The sequence below is a fragment of the Pelophylax lessonae genome, assembly GCF_965119305.1.
Source record: "Pelophylax lessonae genome assembly, chromosome: 13".
Lineage (NCBI taxonomy): Eukaryota > Metazoa > Chordata > Amphibia > Anura > Ranidae > Pelophylax > Pelophylax lessonae.
This window is the reverse complement of record NC_138780.1, coordinates 173,265,019-173,284,573: the sequence shown is the minus strand read 5'-3', so window position 1 is coordinate 173,284,573 and position 19,555 is coordinate 173,265,019. Positions and strand designations below refer to the sequence as shown.

The following is a 19,555-nucleotide window of genomic DNA, read 5'->3' as shown; positions in this document are numbered from 1 at the left end:
TGCTGCCCCCACCGCCCCTCCTATCCAGGTGTACAGGGGAGCTACACAGGCCCCCTGGAGCATGGGGCCCGGTTGCAATTTGCAACCCCAACATCCTACTATCCAGTTCACTTTTGTGTTCTGCTGTCTCTGGGCCCCTGTGTACTCCCCTGGTCCTTCCCTCTCCTGCCGGCTGCTGCAGGGGATGTGTCACAATAGAGAACCAGGAAGGGGTCGGTAAATGTGTAATTTACCAGCTCCTTCCTTTTCTGAATAAAATGATAAAAATACAATTAAAATACCAAAAAATAGAAACTGACACCAGTGGGTGAACTTTCAGGATCGCCAAGGTCACACTTGCGACAGGACCCTGGCATTCCACCACCGTGGGGAGGCCCCAAGATGGCAGAAAGGGGGCCCACTGCAGAACTTGTGAAAGGGTCCTGCAACGAGAGTAGAGGGCCCCAGGCTTGAAGGGAAGGGCCCCGGGGGGGCCTCTGCTCTCGATTATCACCGGAATTGCCTCCAGCTTTCAATTTCTTGCAAAGCTTACAGGCATTGTTGGAATCTTCAGCATCCCAACATTTCTAGGTGAGCAAAATGCCTGTGCCCTACCACTGCCTGCTATGCTCCCTATACCCTTCCTGGCAGCTACATAACCATTATTACCCTGCAGCTATCAAGGAAAACTCTTGTGACAAACTGGCTGGTAATGGCAGCAGGGGGAATGCAGGCATGGGACACACCCGGAAGTTTAGGATACTGATGTCTCTAATGAAGGCTCTAGAAGTGCAGGAGAGCAAAGGATGGATGTGACACTGGTGCCCAGTGGTAAGGTATACGTGTATTTTCTAAAGCTGCTGTTAAACGTTTACATATGAGGGGACCACTCTAAAAGTCAAAATTTCAAGACTGTAGAACTCTCAGGTTTGGACTCCTGTAAGGAGAAGGATACTAGTGTCGGGCCGAGCCTTCAACTTCAAGTGAGTCCAGGATCGGCTCTCACTTTTTCTGACCAATGCATATGAACAATTCTTCTTAGCTGCTCATGGCTATGTTAATATGCATAGTAATGAGGAGAAATAACTTTCTAGATTAATTTGTGCTCCTGCTGTCCATTCTGCTAAGCAAGGATTATCTAAAGAGGTCAGATTGCGGCATAAAACAATAGTGGCTCAATCTTCTCTTCACTCTGCTATAAAAAAGTGTGTATTTTATATTCATCTCTCAGGTTAACTCAGGTAAAATTTATTACTGAAGGAGCTACTGACCCGAAACTTTCACCACAGTCGGTAACAACCCATGCAATCCATACATAACAAAGAAACCAAAACAAAAAAGTTCGGAAATTTATATGGCATGACACAGGGAAAAAGTATTGATCGCATGAAGGGAGGTGCAAAAGGCATGGAAAGCCAAGACACCAGCTGAAATCAATCAGTAATTGGAAAGCAACCCTGACCCTTGTCAGTGTAAATTAATATCTGCTGGTTTAGTCTCAACTAATGGCCTATAAAAAGGTGTCTCATTAGCAAGCTGTCAGAAGAAACCTCTTATAATGGGTAAAATCAAAGAGCTCTTAAGACCTTTGCAAACATATTGTTGCAAAACATACTGATGGAATTGGTTACAGAAGGATTTCTGAATGTTCCAGTGAGCACTGTTGGGGCCATATCCAGAAGTGGAAAGAACCTAATTTCACCATAAACTGGCCATGACCAAGATTTCTGACAGAGAAGTGAAAGGAATTATCAGAGTTGTCCAAGAGCCAAGGACCACTTGTGCAGAGCTTCAGAAAGACCTGGAACTAGCAGGTACAATTGTTTCAAAGAAAACCATAAGTAATGCACTCGCCCACCATGGCCTGCATGCATGCTCGCCACGCAAGACTACATTGTTGAAGAAGAAATAGCATGTTGAAGCTCATTAAAGTTTGTTGCACAACATTTGACAAGCCTGTGAAATACTGGGAGAATATAGTCTGATCAAATGAGACCCAAATTGAACTCTTTGAATGCCATAATACACACCATGTTTGGAGATGAAATGGCATTGCACATCACCTCATTACAAACAGTGAAGTTTGGCGGTGGGAACATCATGGTGTGGGGCTGCTTTTCAGCATACGGTACCGGCAAACTTCATATCCTTGAAGGATCGATCAATGGAAAAAATCTACCAGACGTTCTTGGAAAAAAATCTGCTGCCATCTACCAGGATGATGAAGATGATACGAAGGTGGACATTTCAGCAAGACAATGATCCCAAACACAAAGCCAAGGAAACTCTCAATTGGCTGCAAAGAAAGAAAGAGAAAATAAAGCTGCTAGGATAGTCCAGCCAATCACCTGACTTGAATCCAATAGAAATCTTTGGAAAGCACTAAAGATCAGAGTCCATAGAAGAGGCCCATGGAACCTTCCAAGATTTGAAGACTGTATGGAAGAATGGGCCAAAATCACACCTGAGGAACGCATGCGACTAGTTTCTCCATACAGGAGGCATCTTGAAGCTGTCATTACCAACTAAGGATTTTCTATGAAGTATTACATTTTGGTAGTGTTCAATCATTTTTTTCCCCGGAGTCCTTCAATTTTATTACATTATGGTTTCTTTGTATGTATGGGTTGTGGTGACCATTTCATGTCAATAGCACCTTTTTAGAAATTGTATATTTACCTTGAAAAAAATGGTGGTGTTATTATTATTATTATTATTATTATTATTATTATTATTATTATTATTATTATTAATACATATATAATATAATATAATTTTTTTTTTTTTTTTTTTTTTTTGGAAATGCTTACATTTTTTCATTTTTAACATAGAGTAAGGGAGAAATTTAGAACTATTTTACATTAAATCTATTTTATTTTGCACCTTGGGTCCTGTTTATACATTTATGTAGATGGTGGCAATGGATAAGGAGTCTGTAATTTTTGTTTGATTACAAGGTGTGATTATTCTTTAATGCTATGCTTGTTTTTCCATATTCTAGGTAGTTCTAGCCATGCCGTATGATACTCCAGTTCCTGGATACATGAATAATACAGTGAACACAATGAGACTCTGGTCTGCTCGGGCACCTAATGACTTCAACCTCCAGGACTGTAAGTCGGACTCTACAGCGTTTTGTGTAAACTGTACAGAGACAAAGGAATTCCATACGTGAGGATTTTGTGGGGAAACATTTTGGCTTTTATTTTTTATGAATTTTTTTTCTTTAGGTGGCAGTGGGCATGCTTTTCTATTAGTTTCATTTGTTAAGCAAGGAGTCATACCGTCTTTCTCATTTAGAAGTTGAAAGTGGAAAAATGGCGCTGACTCCAGGGCCGTCTTCATAACCTCATGGGCCCCTGGGCAAAGTAATACACTGGGGCCCCTTGCCCCAATTTTACGCACCTACTGTCAAGAATAAAGTTAGAGTTTTAGGAATAACTTAGCTTTAATCTGTGAAGTGCAGGTGCAGACCGGCACTGAACCCACTCACACCCTTGTAGCAGATGCAGGTCTGAAAAGGAGGGTCGCACATCACTGGTATTATCCACAAGAAACTTTAAGGCTGCTCCTGATTCTGCTCCGGTGTTCTGTCTGAGCAGTCTCCAATACATAGAAAAAAGTTCCTGTGGATGATTCCAGCAGGCTGGCATAGAATTATATTTTCTCCTAATAATTTATAAGCAAATATCCAGAGCTCCCCCCTACATCAGATGTCAAGTCCCCCACTCTCCGTGCACAATCACCGTGCACCCACTCTCCGTGCACCCCCCCCCCCCCTTAACTTGTGTTGCTGCCAGTGTTCTATAATTTTCCTTGACCCATAAGAGTTCTGGACTGTCACTTCTGGTGCGGCCGAGTCACTTCCGTGGAGGTGCTTTTAAATTTACCGCTCATACCCATTCTTCTGGGTCGAGGAAAATTGTAGAACACTGCTTCAGGTCGTGCATTCCACCACCACCGCAAATGGCATCACGTGCCGCTGAGCAGGGAAATGCGCGCCTGCGCAGACCTTGACCTCTCCTCGTCCCACTGTTGCTATGGGCTACAGAGGATTCCGGCAGCTTAGAGGTGGATTTTACTGTCATTTTGCTGGTAATGCACAGAATTGTTAAGGCGAAGTAAACTAGGCCGATCGTTAAAGTGAAAGTTTAGAAACTAGAGAGGGCGAGAACCATTGTGGTGGTGGGTGCACGACCTGAAGCAGCTTTCTATAATTGTCCTCGACCCATAAGAATACACGTGTGCAGTGAATGTAAAATACCTCCCCGGAAGTAACTCAACCGCACTGGAAGTGACGTGGTCCAGAATTCTTTTGGGTCGAAGAAAATTATAGAACCCCAAGAAGAAGTCGGAGGCAGAGCTAGGAAGTAGAAAGTGCAGGGTCTGAAGGAGGACTGGAGTCAGTTTTCAGAGTCTTAAGTGCTGAGACCAGGGGAAGCGGAAACAAGGGGGTGCTGCGGCCGCACAGAGGCGTAGGATCTATGGGAGTTCTGATGTCCTCCTTGCTGCCAACTGCTGAGACAGGGGGCAAAAATGAGCCTTAGTGGCTGCATGGAGAAGCACAGGATCTGTAGAAGGAGTTCTGTCCACCTCTCTGCTGCCGAGAGAAGGTGAGGGCGGAGTCTAGGGGCGGTTCTGCAGCTGTACAGGAGGTGCAAGGGCCACATGAAATGGCCTGGCAAGCCTTGTGTTTGACACACGTGCTGTATGCATTCGGAAACCCGCACTTGCCCCCTCGGAACACGTCATAGGTCCCAGAAGGCTGCCGGGCCTTTCCCAAAGAGCATGCGTAGTGGAAAGCCGGCTGTGAAGCTGCAAGGAGTTGCAGCCGGCTTAACCCCTCCCCCAGTAAACATGAGTCCCAACTCCTTGCTTGCTCCTTTTTAAATCTTCAGAATTTATTGGTTCTCTTAAAGACACCATATCAAATAGCAAATGTAAATGGGTTTTTCAGCAGTGCCAGGGCAAGGTCACCTAGAGCACAGGGCGAACATGAGAAACTGGACCCCCCCCCCCCCCCCCCCCCCCAGATATAGGAGCATTGTCAGCAAAAATCCCCCCCCACAACAAAAAAGTGGGCACTAATCTGCATGATTACCCCCAAAGAGTAAATTCTCCCTCCCAGTACAAATCAGCCACCCTCTGCAACTCCCCCCCCCCCCCCCAGCTCAAATCTCTGCCCCCTTCACTTCTCAAATGCCTCCCTAGCAAAAGTCTTCCACCCCTCTCAAATTTCCCATCAGTATACATTCTTCCCCACTCCAAATCCCCCTCCTAGCACAAATCCCCACCCCCCTCATGAAATCAGTGCCCAGCCGCCCTGCGTTTCAGCCTTGTGGGCCTTGTTCACTAGGTAGTGAGATCATTCTTGATTGGCATTGCAGCTGTACGATCGCCTTTCCCCACTCAGCCGCTCTAAAAATTCCCTCCTCTTATTGGGTAGTAGCACCCTACCTCTGCTTTCTTATGGACCCCAGTAAACATGCCAGCACCAGGGACCTGAAGATCGGCCCAGGTGAGGACAGCACTGGATCCCTGGATAGGTAAGTGTTCTTTTTATTAAGTCAGCAGCTACAGTATGGTAAACAGGCTGAAGATCCTCTTTGAGCTCTAAATGGGGGTTAATTTGTGGTTTGTATATTGTAAAGCCTTCTATTTTGCAGAAATACCCATATCTAACAATTTTTGAGGTTTACCAAGCTGTATTGTACAGAGGTCGGAGGAACTGATTTTGTAAGATGCTTGTTTGCAAAAACTGCATTACAACAGTTTCCTCTAAGCCTGTTCTGTCCTTTTTGATGAAAGCTGACCATAAAAATCCGCTCTGAATAATACCGTTGCAGAAGTGACACATTCCTTCCTCATAGATGCCAACATTCCCTGAAAAGTCGTTTTTAGGGACATTTTATTTATTTTTTCCTTTCTGTAGGTGGAGTATTTTTAATTAGGGGCGGGGTATTCATTTGTAGGCATGGTCTAATGGGGTTTAAAAAAAAAAAAGCACACTGCAGTGAAAAATGGCCGTGGTTTCACTTACACTAAAGGGGTGTGGTTAAATAGTCTTGAGATGACTTGCATAGTGGAGAATGTGGTAATATGTAATGTAATATATATAAAAAGAAAAAGAGGGAGGGTGCGAGAAGGCGAGAGAGTGGGAAAGCAAGAGGGATGGAGGGAGAGGGAAGAAAAGACAGGGGGATGGAGGGAAAGAGTAAAAGAGAGAGGGAAGGAGGGAGACAAAGAAAAAGGGGGATGGAGGGGGGAAGAGGGAAATCAAGAGGGATGGAGGAAGAGGGAAAGCAAGAAGGATGGTGGGGGGAGGGGGAAAGCAAGAGGGATGGAGTGGGGGGGGAGGGGGAAAGCAAGAGGGATGGAGTGGGGGGGGAGGGGGAAAGCAAGAGGGATGGAGTGGGGGGGGGGGAGGGGGAAAGCAAGAGGGATGGAGGGGGGGGGGGAGAGAGGAAAAGCAAGAGGGATGGAGGGGGGGAGAGGAGGAAAAGCAAGAGGGATGGAGGGGGGGAGAGAGGGAAAGCAAGAGGGATGGAGGGGGGAGAGGGAAAGCAAGAAGGGTGGAGGGGGGGGGGGAGAAAGGAAAGCAAGAAGGGTGGAGGGGGGGGGGGGAGAGAGGAAAAGCATGAGGGATGGAGGGGGGAGAGGGAAAGCAAGAAGGGTGGAGGGGGGGGAGAAAGGGAAAGCAAGAAGGGTGGAGGGGGGGGGGAGAAAGGGAAAGCAAGAAGGGTAAGGGGGGGGGGGAGAAAGGGAAAGCAAGAAGGGTAAGGGGGGGGGGGGGAGAAAGGGAAAGCAAGAAGGGTAAGGGGGGGGGGGGGGGAGAAAGGGAAAGCAAGAAGGGTAAGGGGGGGGGGGGGGAGAAAGGGAAAGCAAGAAGGGTAAGGGGGGGGGGGGAGAAAGGGAAAGCAAGAAGGGTAAGGGGGGGGGGGGAGAAAGGGAAAGCAAGAAGGGTAAGGGGGGGGGGGAGAAAGGGAAAGCAAGAAGGGTAAGGGGGGGGGGGGAGAAAGGGAAAGCAAGAAGGGTGGAGGGGGGGGGGAGAGAAAGGGAAAGCAAGAAGGGTGGAGGGGGGGGGGGGGAGAAAGGGAAAGCAGATTCCCCTTCCAGTATGTTGCAGAGGGAGAGACTGCAGCTACACTTTGTTCTTTACAGATTTATAGTACTGTTCATAGCATTGTTCTAATTCACCTCAATCCGTAGTGCTGCTCCATACACACGGCCGATAATGGTGCCAGCGCACCCATTGGCTGGGATAGGAAGCCTGAAAGGTGGACCCATTGGCTGGGAAGCGCTGCAGCCCGCCTTCTGCTACCTCCTCAGCCAGTAGCTGACTCAGGTTGTCTGCTGCATCCCTCCATCACCCAGTCCCAGCTACCAGCTCACCCAGCTTGCTATGTGTGGTGCGACTTTCCTTTACGGGTGATCAGACGCCCTGGCCCAGCCCTCCCCTGCCCGGAATAAAACCTGTTTCTTGGGATTTTCTGGCCAAAATGGGACTGTTGGCAACTATGGTTCCATCTCACAGCCCGCGAATAATAGAACTTAAAGCTGGACGGAGTTGTACATTAATGTGCAGATGGTCCATAGACTCCATACACTTCTTGTAGGATCCTGTATTGGCTGCCATTGAAGAAATAGTTGTATTACATTGCATAGACTATAATGGGCAGCTTCTTGACTCTTGGATTTCTGTTCTAGTTAATGTTGGTGATTACATCGAGGCTGTATTGGACCGTAACCTGGCAGAGAACATCTCTCGAGTGCTCTATCCAAATGATAATGTAAGAGGCCTACTATTAAAGTTATATTAAACCGTAAATTATTTCTATAGCAAACCGTAAATTATTTCTATAGCTTAACACTTTGAGCACACTAATAGTAACCATTCCCCAGTAAACTATGAAAATCCTTGCCTCAGGCACTTGGTAATATACAACTTTCAATGCTGCTGGCACCTGCTCTGTGCTGCTTCCCTGAACTTCTGGTGTAGTACAGCCAAAGCTGGTTTGACTGTACTTCTCCTATGGTGATGGGAAGTTCGGCTCTTTTGGCTCAGCTCCCAAAGATCGGCTCTTTCGACTCCTGAAAGGCTCTTAATTTAGGATTTTTTGTAGGCCTTTATTTTACCATAGCTTTTGCAAAAATTAATGGCTTGTGTGTTGAAAACCCTTTCATGTGCAGTGTTTTTATGAGAATCCTTATAATTGCCTAATTTTGTGCATTCATTTTGTTACAAAACCATTCTTTTGTTAAATATTTTAATCTTTTATTGCACAAATTAACAACAAAACAGCAAATAAATCCACAGAACAGAAACCAAACTCAAGCAAACAGTATTAATGTCCTCAGTGAAGATTGGCATTCAAAAAAAATCAGATGCCTCAGCTTTGATGGACTGATCCTATTTCTTCTTTCTGTGATTATATTCCTGGTTTTTAAGATTCTCTCTGAAGGAACCGATGTTGCCACAATACACACAGGGCTGTGTTTATTATTGATTGGACCTTGGGCAAATATTTTCTTGGGCCCTCCAAAATCCACTTAGTATCTACTTGCAGGCAGCGCGGGTTCAAGGGGCTGCTGCTTTGGGCCCCACAACAATGACTGGGCCCAGGGCAGCTGCCCCTTTTGCCCTGTGTTAAAGATGGCCCTGAATACGGTCTCCCCTCAATCGCCTTCACCAGGCGTGGAAAGACTGAGGCCTTGGCCTGCCACCAGCTCAGTGGGTCTTCTGCTCCTTGGATGATGGACTCCTCAAGATAAGACCTCACCTCCATTATAGCATCAGCTGTAGGATTTCTTCTTGTATCATCTCCTGTAGCTCTTTCATCAAAAAGCCACCAAAAAACAACTCGCACACTCTCCTCACCACTATCTGACAGACAGAGTCATTATTAATGTTACGACTCTTTAACTTGCAGTGGAGTGCCGCTTCACTTCATCCCCCTCTCTGTTATTACATAATGGTATGATCCCATATCCTCACATCTGATTGGCCGCAATGCGATTGCTGACCAATCAAAACAAAGTTCTGCCTTGAGGTAAGCAGCAAAAGGGGAAAAAACTGGGAGCCTCTCAGCATGCTGCTCCCAACCCCCTCCACAGCCCAAACACTCCAGTGAGCATGGGGGGGGGGGAGAGAGAGCTGGTGACTTAGTCACCAGCTCTCTGCTTTGGGAGCTCTAAGAACCAAGCTATCAGCGGTGTTTGATCGCTCCATACTCAGTGTTAAAGCCAGTGGGAGACAGATGCAGCATCCACCTAGGTAAGCATGATTTAAAAAAAAAAAAAAAAAAGCCCATCCTTCTTTTAACCACTTGCCGACCGCCAGCAGTACATATACTGCGGCAAGTCGGCTCTATTGTGCAAAATGACGTACCTGTACGTCATTTCGTGCAATAGCCAGTGGGGGTGCATGCACTGATTGGTCAGAGGGGGAGAGAATCAGCCAGTTCGGCGGATGCAATTTCCCCCGGCCACCAGCGATCGCTCCCCAGAAAGACAGAACGGTGGTCTGCTGATGTAAACAAGGCAGACCTCCGTTCTGTCAGAGATGAACACAGGGATCTTTTGTCCCTGCTATTTAGGAACAGGGATATCTGTGTTCATCTATTGAGTCCATCCCCCACAGTTAGAAGGCACCACCTAGGGACACAATTTACCCTTGGTTTGCCCCCTGGTGTTGAACCCTTCCCTGCCAGTGTCAGTACAGTAACAGTGCATATTTTTACTGTAGTAATGTCACTGGTTTCCTCAAAACTGTCAGTTGGGTGTCCGATCTGTCTGCCGCAATATCGCAGTCCTGCTAATTATTGCTGATTGCAGCCATTACTAATAAAATTTAAAATGCCATAAATCTATCCCCTAGTTTTGTAAACCCTAACTTTGTTCCAAACCAATCTATATGGGGGGAGAGATAGAGCTGGGGGGAGAGATAGAGATGGGGGGGAGAGATAGAGATGGGGGGGAGAGATGGAGATGGGGGGAGATATATATTATGTGTAATATAGCGCAAAAAATAAAAACCGCAAACGTGATCAAATGCCACCCAAAAGAAAGCTCTATTTGTGGGGGTAACCTCAATTGTATTTGGGTACAGCGCTGCCCGATTGTCGCGCAATTGTCAGTTAAAGTAACGCAGTGCCGTATCGCAAAAAAAATGGCCTGGTCATTAAGGGGATAAAACCCTCTGGTCCAGAAGTGGTTAATAGTGACCAGTGCAGTCTCCACCAAGTCTCTTAGCTTGGAGAGGAGGAAGGAGCAGGGGAGCTCCCTGCCATCCTGGGCTATAAGACTGTGTTTTTCTATTGATGCACACAGTGTAGGGGGACATCACTATAGTCCCTGCATGTGTGACTTCATAGGATGTTGCAAGAGAAACAAGCCACCCTGAAAAGAAACACGTGGCAGCTGTCATGGCCCTAGCTTAAAATGATACTAAAGTTGTAATTTACAAATAAATCCCACGAGAAACCAGACTGCAGTTAATTACTGTAAGCACTCCACTATCTCATAAGTGCATTCACAATATATCCAAAAAAAATGCTGTGCAATAAATGAAACAACCAATAAAAAATATATAAATAAATGTACATGTATATTGTATTTATTTTCATTGGTTGTTTCATTAATTGCGCTGCATTTTTTTTTTTTTTTGTTAAAATTTAACAAACTGGTTATACTTACCTGCTCTGTGAATTAAGTTTTGCACACAGCAGCCCAGATCCTCCTATTCTCTGGTCCCTCTTCGGTAATTTCTGGCTTCTCCCTTCTGTTGAGTGCCCCCAAATCAAGCCGCTTGCTATGGGGGCACCCGAGCTGAACCATTCAGACAGGGAGCCACAGTCTGGCCCTGCCCCCTTTCTCTCCTCATTGGCTGGCTGACTGACTTTAAATGACTATTCAAATGAACTGGTTAATTGCAGTACCTTATGCATAATGATCACCGCCAAAAAATGAATAGGAACCTATTGGACTTGTACCAGAAAATGAAAGTGACAACAGTATAGACAAAGATACATTTTATTACAAATTCATAAACATAAAAAAGATGCTCGGTTTGGCCAATACAGATATATGCTAGAGCTGTTTTTATTAACTTAATTTCGCCAACCTTGCCTCTTTGGGACCTTTGAGTCTTTGAAGCAAAAAGCCATTGGCTTATATGCCTATACCAGAGCCCAGTTCTTGATGGTGATATAGTATTAGGGTGGAATTCCGTAATTGGTCGCTGAATGTTAATTAACGGTCATATCCTATGGTTCAGTTTTTTTTTTTTTATTTGCAGTTTCCCAGAAAAACATCAAGAATCAAGGAGCGAGAGACCCAATCTTTTGTCAGATCTAGATTCCCACTGTATATAAACAGCAGCGTATGATAAAGCCAGATGGTGATACACGGCTGCTGTGAGTTTGAGGATGGCTCCCAGTTATGGGTATGGGCAGCGTGCATTGTGGATGGGTTTTTCTGTACCATCTGACGTGTTTTTTTTTTTTTTTTTTTTGTACCATCTGATTTACATCATATCTATTATTGTAGGCTGCTGTCCATTGTATACAGTGGGAATCTAGATCTTACAACAGATTGTGTCTCTCTCTCCTTGATGATTCTTAATGTTTTTCTGGTAAACCGAAAATAAAAATAACTTTGAACCCTAGGGTATGACAGTTAATTAACATTCAGCAACCAATTACAGAATTCCACCCTAAAAGGTCCTGAGGAGGCAATGTTGGCGAAACGCGTCAACATCTAGAACTGGGCTCTGGTACAGGCATATAGCCCAATGCTTTTTGCTGCGAAGACTAAGAGGTCCTGCAGAAGCAATGTTGGCGAAAGTATTGACTTCTAGCAATTAAAGCGGAGTTCCACCCTGGATTTTTTTTTTTTTTTTTAATACCCCTGGTACAGTCAGGGCTAGTGCATTCCACAATGGCTAGCCTCTGATCTGTCCCGGGTTGCACTTACCTGTTAGGACAAATACTTACCTTGCAAACGTCTTGTCCAGCGCTGCCATCTCAGATGTGGGCAGCTTGAAGCCAGCGAGATCCCCTTCGGCATCTTCTTCCGCCTTCTTTGGTCCCACGATGCTCTGCGCCGGCCCCGACGTCACTTCCGGGTCGCGCGCGTCATCCCTCTACAGCTTCTGGGCATGCCCAGAAGCTGTTTAGAAGGGGATGACGCGCGCGACCCGGAACTGACGGGGCCGGTGCAGGCGCATTGATTCCTGGGAGCGATGACGTTCAGCTCCCAGGAATCATTGCAGAGCCAGGAAGTGAAGACGGGCCGCGGCCGAGGAAGGAGGAAGAAGGAAGTAAGGTAAGTATTTTTTCTTCGCTACGAGGTAAGTAAAAAAAAAAAAATAAAATATGCGATTATCCATTTCTTTTTCACCTGACCCGGAGCGAGAAGATGGAGGTAAGTATAAAAATAGGGTGGAACTCCACTTTAAGTTATTTTGTTAATGGGGGGGGTTTACCAATTGGGCTTGGCAGCATTGCTCATGTGCAGACAGGAGAACACAGAAGGATAGCTCTGTCAGTGTTCTGCTGCTCATTCTTCGTCCAATCAATAGGATGGGGGTGTGTTCCTGCCCTGCTGCAGTGACTATTCAGGATCAGCCACTTGTCTGCTAGAAGTGCGTTGTCCCAAGACTGTGCAAATGGGGCTCAAGCGGAGCTCCAGAATTCTTTGTATTGCATACTTTTTTGCTTTGCACAGGTGAAGTGCATTACTCGTACCTGATGGATCTCTGTGGAAGCTGCAAATCACTGTAGTAGTCAGTAGTGCACAATCTTTTGGGTCTTCTGCGAGCGGCTTCCCCTCTGCACAGTGACCACAGGGGGGGGTCGCTCATTTGGCACCTCCACAATTTATAGTGTGTGTGTTCCAAGTGAGTGACCCCCCCCCCCCCACTGTGGTCATGTACACAGGGGAAGCCACTCACCACAGGACCCAGAAGATTGTGGCTATCACTGTAGTAGTGCTGACTACTACACTGATTTCCAGCTTCCTCAGAATGCCCCTAATGTGTGAGATATGCATACTTGTGCCAAGCTGGACCACTGTAAAAATGCAGTAGAAATCATCCCATCTGGATTTTACCTTTTTTAAATGTTTTTGCAGGTAATACCATTCACATCTGTGTATTTAGCTGGAATTTTAGCTTTGAAAAACTCCTCCAATGGTCATCTTGTGCTGTAAGAGACCCTGTATAGTTCATATTCCCAGAGTTGTATAAAGTACTCGAAACCCATACTTGAGTAGAAGTGGAAGTGCTCAATCAAAAAGTGACTTAAGTAAAAAAAATGTTGAATACTTTAGCACTTCCACTTAAGTATTGCAAGTAGTTTTTTAAAAATTTTGCTACTCAAGTACTGAAAGTAAAAGTACCAGTAGTTTTGAAAAAAAAATTGCTACTGAAGTACTGAAAGTAAAAGTACAAGTACTGTGTTATGTAGTTAATAAAGAAGTCAAAAGTTTGAACATCATATTTTTTTATTATTTCAAATGCAGCTTTTATTTATACATATAGTAGCTTTTATTTTCATATGCGCTGATGATACGCATGTTTTGAGCTTCATGAAACCTGCCATCTATTGTTCTGGCAGTGGTAATTTTTATAATTGTAACGAGTAACTATGCAGCACAAAAAAAATATATCGAGTAGAAGTATTGAAATCATCGAAAAAATGTAGTGAAGTAAAAGTGGAAGTAGTAGAAAAAAATTCTACTCTAGGAAAGTACAGATACCGCCTTTCGGTACTTAAGTACAGTAGTGAAGTAGTTCTACTTAGTTACTATACATCTCTGCATATTCCTATCGCACACCTTCCTGGGTTGTAGGCTCCTGTGTACTGGGTGCTGAAGCGATCACCAGTTGGCATCTGGATTAGTTACAAGTAAATACATATTCGCCAGCACACCAAGGATCTTGCAAAAGCAGTCCAAAAAGCTTTGTTCAAGATACGATCACATCAAAAAATAGTGCAACGTTTCGGAGCCTAACAGGACCGTTTCGTCAGGCTCAGGCGTGTGACATCACATGCCTGACGAAGGGGTCCTGTGCGGCTCCGAAACGTTGCACTATTTTTTGATGTGATCGTATCTTGAATAAAGCTTGCTGTAAGAGACCCGGTGTCTTCCTTCATAAGTTCAATTTATTTTTACCAAAGTAGAAAGTAATGATTGGGAAGAATAAGGTAATCCTGATAATCAATTTTATTATCAGTTAATGTTTTTTTTTTTTTTTTTTAGTTTTTTGAAGGAAAGGAGCTGCGTCTGAAGCAGGAGTACTTTGTGGTTGCTGCCACTCTGCAGGACATCATACGCCGATTCAAAGCGGCCAGATTCGGATCCCGGGACACAATCCGGTCCGGGTTTGATTCTTTTCCAGACAAGGTACGATGAGCTCCCATGAAATGCATTTAGCGTGGTCTCTGACATTGCATTATATATTCATCTGCAGTACGGCTGTCTTTCAGGTGGCCATTCAACTTAATGACACTCACCCGGCGCTGGGAATCCCAGAACTGATGAGAGTATTCCTGGATATAGAGAAACTTCCATGGGAAAAGGTAAGTCACCCATAAATGTGCGGGAAACAAGGTAAACTGCATATTGTAGCTGCGCATTATGTATGAAAGAGTTTGTGGACCACAGAAAATGGAGAGGGAGGGGCGCTGGGGTGAGGGCTTCACTCTCAAAAAAAAAAAAAAAACGCAATGCACTTTAAAGGTAAATTGCTATATTAAATAAAATTAATTTTCTTTCGTTCATTGACGGACACAGCTCTTCATCTTCCTGACCGTAGGGCTATGCTGCCCCCTACAGGAGTAGGACACTAGACAGAGAGAAAGCTTGAACACGCCTATGGGGCAGTCCCAGGGGGGTATACTCCCACTTCCTGCTATATAGATATTCCGTTTTTTTTTTTTTTTTTTTTTCCTGCCTAGTCAGGAGTAAGGACTTAGTTCCTTGCTGGGATCTCTGATCCTGGCATTTTTTTCTTTTTTAGATGGAATTTGTTTCATTTTTTTTTTTTTTATTATCATTTTTGTTCCTGTGTGAGCTACAATCAAGTGCTGGACTGGGCAACACACTGGATAATCTAGATCCTTGGGGGGGGGGGGGGGGGGGCGGGGCGCCAGTGAGCATGTGCAGACCACAGGACGGTCGCGACATAGCCCCACTGTACGGGGGCTGGCCTCTGAGTTAAACGCCTCACGAATGCATACGAACTGGCTTCAGCCAGAGTCGCAGCATTTCCTCCTGGCCGACAGCACCCACATTACAATGGAGCGGTGTCCAGTCTGGAGCAGTGCCCACCCTGTTCCTGGTGTGGTAAGTAGCTGTCCCCCTTTCCCCCCCCCCCTACCCCTGTAGGGTCTTGGGGTGAATGTAGGCCCCTCCCTGGGATGTTCGGACTCCTAGGTTCCCAGCCCCTCTAAAATTTCGGTCACAAGGGCTACAGTTTGTCTGTGACGCCTCCTTTGGATGCCGCTCCCCTGCTTGCTAAATTGTCTGTCTCAGCCTTATATGGCTGAAATGCTGGTCTGCGAACCAGGCTTTCAAGAAGGCCTTGTTTGATCTTCAATTCAAGGGGGATCGCCTGTTTGGAGCTTCACAGGGAGAAAGTACTCTTCTTCCTCCAGACTTCCAGGGGTAAAGAGTCCAGTCGCAGAAGGGGACCCTCCTTTTCGGCCCAGAAGCGGCTTTCGTCCCTCAGGGTCTCAAGACAAGGGATCCAAGCCCTTTTGGCCCTCCGCTGAGGGTTGCAAAAAGTCTTGGTCGGGCAAACCATGAGCAGGTGCTGCCAGACTTGCGGACAAAAATTCCTCTACATAAAGGGGGGCCCTCATTCATATGTGGGGGGGAGTCTTTCCTGCTTTCTGGATCTGTGGACCTCCCTGATCCAGGACAAGTGGGTCCACAAAGTCATTCGCTCCTGCTACAGGATTGAGTTTCGATCATATCCTTAGGAAAGGTTCTTCCTTTCCAACCTGCACTTAATACCCAGATCACCTAAAGCAGTGGTCATCAACCCTGGTCCTCAAGGCCCACTAACAGGCCAGGTTTGCAAGATAACTGAAATACATCCCAGTTGATATAATTTGCTGCTCAGTGATTGCAGTACTCTAGTCTGCATCTCCCCCAAGGTAATACTTAAAATCTGGCCTGTTAGTGGGCCCTGAGGACCGGAGTTGAGGACCACTGACCTAAAGGATCTCTATGGGGCGGTGCAAGATTTGTTACTTCAAGGGGTGATTGTTCTGGCTCCAAAGTCGGAAAGTTTTTCAAGGTTTTTACTCAAACCTGTTAAAGTTCCCAGGAAGGAGGGCATGGTGCGCCCAATATCGGACCTTTAATATCGGACCTTAAGGCGCTAAACCGCTTTGTGCGGGTACAGAAGGTCCACATGGAGTCCATGCGTACATCAGGGGGATTTCCTCGCCTCCATCGACAACAAGAATGCCTACCTTCACATCCCAATATGTGTTGCCTATCGGGGCTTCCTCCGCTTTGCCGTGGGCAAGGAACATTATCAATTTGTGGCGTTACCCTTTAGTCTCGCTTCCTCTTCTTGGGTCTTCATGAAAGTGTTGGGCCCAGTTCTAGCATTACTGCATCAGCGGGGGATCGCGGTATTGAATTGGGTCTGGTTGATGCTCCCTTTCAGCAGATATCGCAGACCAGATTTTCCAACCCGGATGTAATATAATTTGGTGGTTTTGAAAATATTTTTGGGTTGGGCAGGGCTCTGTTATTGCCCTATTTTTCACATGTTGCTTTTGAGTGTTTCTGTAGGGTGGGGGGGGGGGGATTTGTTGGGCAGATTTAAAAACGCAAATTGCAGTAAAAACGCACTACATGCTTTTCTGCAGCTTCTGCATTGAAGTCTATTGAACCAAAAAATGCAAAAAATGCAGAGGCACAAAAATGCATTGATGTGAACATGCTCCATAGGAACCCATTTTGTAAAAACTAATGTCCTGCATTTCAGCAAAAAGCATGCAAAAACACATTGGTGTGTGAATAGAACCTAAGAGCTAGCCATTTGCATTTCTCATTTTGTTTATTATCTCTGCCCTCTTAGGCCTGGGAAATCACCACGAAGACCTTTGCCTACACTAACCACACAGTGTTGCCCGAGGCTCTAGAGCGATGGCCGGTGGACCTGTTGGAGAAGCTCCTTCCCCGACACCTGCAGATCATCTATGAAATAAACCAGAGGCATCTGGATGTAAGGCTTTTTCCTCCCCAAGATCCAAATCCTCACTTATGACTTACTTTCATTTAAATGTCACCTGTCGGAAGCAAGGAGGCAGCAATAACTGGCTTCCGTTTAATAAAAAAAAATGCAGATTGCCTGGCTATCTTGAGTTTTTTTTTTTATATTTAAATCCATGCATGCAGCAAAGGAAAGTCAGAAAAAGTCAGATTGGCATGCACTTGTACTGTCTTTTGCCTCAGTGTTTGCCTCAGTGTATTGAAGCCGAATAAATATGACAGTCGGCTTTGCTTTGCATGGCTGTAGTCAGAAGTGGCAGCCAATATGTTTGTTGTGACAGGTTTCCTTTTAATCGAAACTAGTGCTGTTTGTAGCGGCTCCATCCTGCTTATCTGCCTGACAATCTTGATATTTAAAATGAGCAAAGTATTGAATATAGACATGATCTTTTTCTGGTAAATTTCAGAGGGTTACCGCCAACTATCCCGGAGACATAGGCCGTCTCAGACGTATGTCGCTGATCGAAGAGGATGGCATAAAGAGGATCAACATGGCTCACCTGTGCATTGTCGGCTCTCATGCTGTCAATGGGGTGGCCAAAATCCACTCAAAAATTGTGAAAACTCAAGTGTAAGTTCACAGGAAACCGTCACAGATAGATGGATAGAAAAAAAAAAATAAATATATATATATATATATTCTAAAATTATTATTATTATTATTATTATTAATATTTTAAAATTATAATTATAATATTATTTTTTAAAATTATAATATTATAATCTAAAATTATAATTATAATATTATAATCTAAAATTATAATTATAATATTATAATCTAAAATTATAATTATAATATTATAATTATAATATTATAATCTAAAATTATAATTATTTTAAATATTTTATTATATTTAATTTTTATTTAATTTTATTATATCAAATATATAAAAACATTTTTTCCTTTTAATCTATCAAACCACATTGCTGTCCTGCTTTCTGAAACGTAATCGGGTCCTCATTAGGTCCTTTATTTTTAGATTTCAAGCCAGTGGGTGGTGATCCTGGCTGCTCTTAACATGTTTACCAGATTTAGCCTCAACTGCTTTGCTGAAAGCCTTAATTATTTGTAGCCCATGCCAAACTCGGAACAGTAACTTTCTTTCTCCCACCATTTGGATGGCTCCGTACAGGCTTTCATGGAGTCAGAAAGTGAACAGCCTTTTTGTTCTCTTTAGAACTCATGATGATCTGGGAATTCTGTGCTCCCTTTACTAAAGGTGTATATTAATGGTAATAAGGAGGTAAAAATGCCAGTTTGAAAAAATGTAACCATAAATGAAGGCAGCATTCTATATTTCATCTGTGTAGGGGGAAAGATGGCTGCCATACTACTCATGCCCACTAGGTGGCTGCCTCTAGACCTCTAGATAGAAGGAAATGTATATGCTGTTTAGATTTTTTTTTTTTTTTTTTTTTTTACTATTTTTTTTTATGGGCTTTTTTATTTTTAGATTTAAAGATTTCAGTGACCTGGACCCAGATAAGTTCCAAAACAAGACCAACGGAATCACACCTCGCCGATGGTTGCTGCTGTGCAATCCGGGTCTTGCAGAACTTATAGCGGAGGTAATTATTCCATCTTGTATTGCCCTTTCCTCTGGCAATGCTGATTTAATTAATTTGGGCTATAAATGAAACTGACTGATTTTTTTTTTTTTTTTTTTTTTTTTTTTTTTTGTGTTTCAGAAAATCGGGGAGGATTATATCAAAGATTTGAACCAGCTGACCAAGCTGAAAAAGTTTGTTGATGACAATGAGTTCATCAGAGACGTGTCCAAGGTGAAAGAGGTAAGTGGGATGGATTTATTGGGAGGGCCAGAGATGTGACCAGACTTACTCCATAATGGGAAATGGTCCGGCACCTTGTCTAATGGAGGAGGCCTACAAATGTCTAACATGACCGGCCTTATCCGGGAGGAAAGGGGATATCTACTAGAGCTTTGGTTTCTGCTTCCAGGAAAACAAAGTGAAGTTTATTCAGTACCTGGAGAAGGAATACAAGATGAAGTTGAATCCAGCTTCCATGTTTGATGTGCAAGTGAAGAGGATTCATGAGTACAAGAGACAGTTACTCAACTGCCTCTATATTGTCACCATGTACAACCGTGAGTTGCCTCTCTACAATATTAATCTTTACGGCTCATGTACCTTTGCACTCATCGTTGACGCACTCGGCTGCACCCTACACAAAGATTTTCCAGCTTGCGGGACCACAATCAAGGTGCCAGCAGCCTGAGAGCGATTGTTAAATAACACTTTAGCTACCACTAACGCCTTT

The 19,555-nt window shown here is 44.5% G+C and overlaps 1 protein-coding gene across 1 annotated transcript in view; it reads left to right on the top strand.

Annotated features, from left to right (window-relative positions):
- The window catches only part of PYGL (glycogen phosphorylase L), a 55,949-nt gene that overhangs the window by 22,243 nt on the left and 14,151 nt on the right, over nucleotides 1–19,555 (top strand). Inside the window, exons 6-14 of the mRNA XM_082242651.1 lie at nucleotides 2,981–3,092; nucleotides 7,687–7,769; nucleotides 14,242–14,385; nucleotides 14,469–14,561; nucleotides 17,081–17,227; nucleotides 17,682–17,845; nucleotides 18,729–18,843; nucleotides 18,964–19,065; nucleotides 19,235–19,382. Coding sequence (XP_082098777.1) covers nucleotides 2,981–3,092; nucleotides 7,687–7,769; nucleotides 14,242–14,385; nucleotides 14,469–14,561; nucleotides 17,081–17,227; nucleotides 17,682–17,845; nucleotides 18,729–18,843; nucleotides 18,964–19,065; nucleotides 19,235–19,382 — 1,108 coding nt within the window. The remainder of the gene's footprint in view (nucleotides 1–2,980; nucleotides 3,093–7,686; nucleotides 7,770–14,241; nucleotides 14,386–14,468; nucleotides 14,562–17,080; nucleotides 17,228–17,681; nucleotides 17,846–18,728; nucleotides 18,844–18,963; nucleotides 19,066–19,234; nucleotides 19,383–19,555) is intronic.